Source organism: Otolemur garnettii, unplaced genomic scaffold (genome assembly GCF_000181295.1).
Source record: "Otolemur garnettii isolate 467f Iridium unplaced genomic scaffold, OtoGar3 scaffold00151, whole genome shotgun sequence".
Lineage (NCBI taxonomy): Eukaryota > Metazoa > Chordata > Mammalia > Primates > Galagidae > Otolemur > Otolemur garnettii.
Genome location: NW_003852546.1, coordinates 826189 through 829855, shown reverse-complemented (window position 1 = coordinate 829855; position 3667 = coordinate 826189). Strand labels below are relative to the sequence as shown.

The following is a 3667-nucleotide window of genomic DNA, read 5'->3' as shown; positions in this document are numbered from 1 at the left end:
AAAAAAAAAAAGATCTTGGTAAGTCCAGTAATCTAATAAAATGAAATCACCCTACTGGGAGAAATAAATGTTACAAGAGTTAGTCAAAAAGAATACTCCTGCTATTTAGGTACGCAGTAGGGGAACATGGCAGTAGGAAATTTGATAGATTGAGGGACACTTGTTTGCCACAAACTTAGTGTGAGAGTCGGTGTGATACAGCTCCCAAGAAAGCTTTTCTTAGCAAACACAGCTTCTCTATGTAGGATGGCAAATAGCCTCCATCATTCTCTACCCTGCATGGTCATTCTTACCTAGGCTCTTCAGTCCTCTTGGGCCTGGTGCATTTGAAGGAAGAGTGGAGTAGCAGTGTTCAAAGAGTGATCAGGAAGGCTAAAATATTATGTAAGGGATGGATGCACAATTAGGGATGCTAGCCAGCAAGAGACAGACACAGGCAGATGTAGTTGCTTTTCAGCATCTGAAATTTTGTCTCAGAGAAGCTCTCAAGATTTTTTTTTTTTAATAGCTGTAAGGAATAGTACTTAGACCAGTTGTTGGAGAAAATTAAAGAATACTACTTCCTGGTTTAGATCAGTAGTCTTTTATACTATAGAAAGAAATGTTATTTATCATGAGATGATTTCTAGCAGTAGTTATTATCCAGAGATGGAATGGTTGAGGAATTGAATTTCCTATCACTTGAGGTATACAAGCAAAAGTTGCTCACTACTTTGTGGAGGTGTTCTCAGGACATTCACACATCACTTGGGTAGGTGAGTAAAATGAATTCTGTGAAGTCTGCTAACCTGGGCAGCCCAAGATTGTTCTTATTCTTCTCCCATTGACACACATTCACATTTTGTTTTCATAATGGAAATCAGTCAGAAAAAGATTACCTTTGCCAATGTGTGATACTACATGCATTAGATTTTGTTTTTATACTTTCTGACACAAATTGCTTTTAACTGTAAATTGTTTCTTTTAATAGATGGACGACCTCAATGGGAAGTAGAAGGGAAAATAATCAGGGAAAAATGTCAAGGGGTAAGAAATTTACCTTAATTCTTAAGAAATATTTAAGAAGCTTAACGAGAAAATTGAAGAATATTATTTTATGGTATAGATGAGTGTGGTCTTTTAGATATTGAATAATTGAAGAGTAAATTAGAATTTTTAGAAGTTTGGAAATGAGATTCTTTCCTGGTATTAAATTTTAGAAAAGATAATCCATTGGTGTGTAATCTTCTCTTTTTTGTGTATAGGAAAGGAGAAATTAGAAATGAAAGATTATTGGAAGGTCCTTATTGAAATTATCATTAATTTCTCTGAATTTAGTGAAGAAGTCAAAACAAATTCAGTAATGGATTTGTGGGCAAAATATAGGAGGACAAGCCTTTTGGGATTTGTATATTTAACATATTATTCCTACTTCTCAGCTACTTTATTAAGCCTTCTGGGATTCCTTGCTGAAAGCTGTGGTCCTTTCATCATGATTGGAATAGAAATAAAAATCTTCTCTGGAGTAGAGAATACTGTTTCCCACAGTGCTTTCCAAACACCTGGAGCAGCTAGGTTGAGGATTATATATGGTTCGGGGCTAAAGGTTTTCATCCTGCTTGCGTTAAATTATTTTTGATACTGATACAGATTTTATATAATGCCAATTTAGAACATTCTGAATATAAAACTTAAGAAATCTAAGCTGGCCATGGTAGGTCATGCCTATAATCCTAGCACTTTGGGAGGCCAAGGCAGGAGGATTAATTGAGGCCAGGAGTTAAGGACCAGCCTGAGCAACATAGTAAGTTTGCTGATCTGCCTCTCCAAAAAAAATTTTTTTTCTAATAGCCAAGCTTGGTGGTTTGTGTCTATAGTCCTAGCTTAGTAGTTCTCAACCTTCCTAATACCACGGCTCTTTGATATAGTTCCTGTGGGTCACCACCCACATGTTGAGAACGCTGTCCTAGCTACTTGGGAATCTGAGGCAGGAGGATCAGTTGAGTTCGGGTGTTTTTGAGATTGTAGTAAGCTAGGATGACGCCATTATCCTGTAGCCTGGATACAGTGAGACTTTGTCTCAAAAAAAGAAAAAAGAAATCTAAAGTATAATTCAAACTTGGGAAATATGAAATATAATTAAAAACCAGAATGTCTGGAGAGAACGGCTTTTACCTGTAACCCTCGCTACTAAGGAGGTTGCGACAGAAGAAGACCCCGTCTCTCAAAAAAGTAAATAAAGGGCGGCACCTGTGGTTCAGTGGATAGGACGCTGGCCCCATATACTAAGAGTGGCGAGTTCAAACCCAGGCCTGGCCAAACTGCAACAAAAAAATAGCTGGGTGTCATGGTGGGTGCCTGTAGTCCCAGCTAGTCAGGAGGCTGAGGCAAGAGAGTTGCCTAAGCCCAAGAGCTGGAGGTTGCCGTGAGCTGTGATGCCATGGCACTGTACTGAGGGTAATAGTGTACGACTCTTGTCTCTAAAAAAAAAAAAAAAAGTAAATAAATAAGCCAGGCACGGTGGCTCACACCTGTAATCCCAACATTTGGGAGGCTGAGGTGGGTGGATTGCTTGAGCTCACAGGTTCAAGACCAGCCTGAGCCAGAGTGAGACCTCATCTCTAAAGTAGCTGGATGTTGTGGCAGGTGCCTGTAGTCCCAGCTACTTGGGAGGCTGAGGCAAAAGAATCATTTATGCCCAAGAGCTGGAGGTTGCTGTGAGCTGTGACGCCACTGCACTGTACTGAGGGTGACAAAGTGAAACTCTGTCTCAAAAACAATAAAAAATAAAATCAGAGTGAACTTTCTGTTAATAGTAACATAATATTTGTAAAGCAAAATATCCTACTACGTAGTATATAGGGCTTTTTTATTTTTGCTACACTTAGTAACACAGTTGGATGGGTTAAAAAGCAACTTCTTCTTTAATGATTAAAGGTCTTATCTCTGCCAAGACTGAAGTATCCATAAGGTAAATCTCCAGATGACCTATATGACCAGTTGATGTATATAATGATCTATAATAAGCGGAAAGCTCTTGTGGTTAAAGATGCATAAGTTTCACTGAGTTTAGCAGGTGCATTTCATTTTTAGTTCTGAGTGTAACATAATCTTGCTTTCCATGCTCCTTAGGCTCAAATTGTCCTTGAAGTTCCTCCATATCATAACCCAGCAGTTACAGCTGCAGTGCAGGTGCACTTTTATCTTTGCAATGGCAAGAGGAAAAAAAGCCAGTCTCAACGTTTTACTTACACACCAGGTATGAGTTGTTGTGATGGTTTGCTAAAGAACTTTCTTTCATAATGAGTAAAAAGTTATTCAGTTAATCCTTTTTTAGAATGTTTAAGGTAGGGTGTTTATAATCAATAAAAACACCAACATCTAAAGTTTGTGTTGACTTTAAATATTAGATGAACTCTCAGTTGTTATTTTGTAGTGATTATAAGGAAATTAGGAGAGGGACTGTAGGTTTGAAGTCTTTGTTCAGAAGTTGCCAAAATCACCATCATTACTCGGGGGCAGGTGTTTGTATGTGTACATTCATGACCAAGGGTCATGAATTCTCCTTGTGTCCTTAACACTGCAAAAAGGCAGTGTTTCTGCTTCATTGTGTCTTCATCTCAACCATACACAAATAAGAAGTCTCTCATTGAATCTCTCATTGAATTTTCTTTTCTTTTTTTTTTTT

General features: G+C 38.1%; 1 protein-coding gene across 1 annotated transcript in view; it reads left to right on the top strand.

The window, feature by feature from the left end:
* NFATC3 (nuclear factor of activated T cells 3) overlaps positions 1 to 3667 on the top strand; it is a gene marked incomplete at its 5' end in the record, with an annotated part of 113526 nt that overhangs the window by 59352 nt on the left and 50507 nt on the right. Inside the window, 2 exons of the mRNA XM_023518917.1 lie at positions 971 to 1026; positions 3112 to 3238. Coding sequence (XP_023374685.1) covers positions 971 to 1026; positions 3112 to 3238 — 183 coding nt within the window. The remainder of the gene's footprint in view (positions 1 to 970; positions 1027 to 3111; positions 3239 to 3667) is intronic.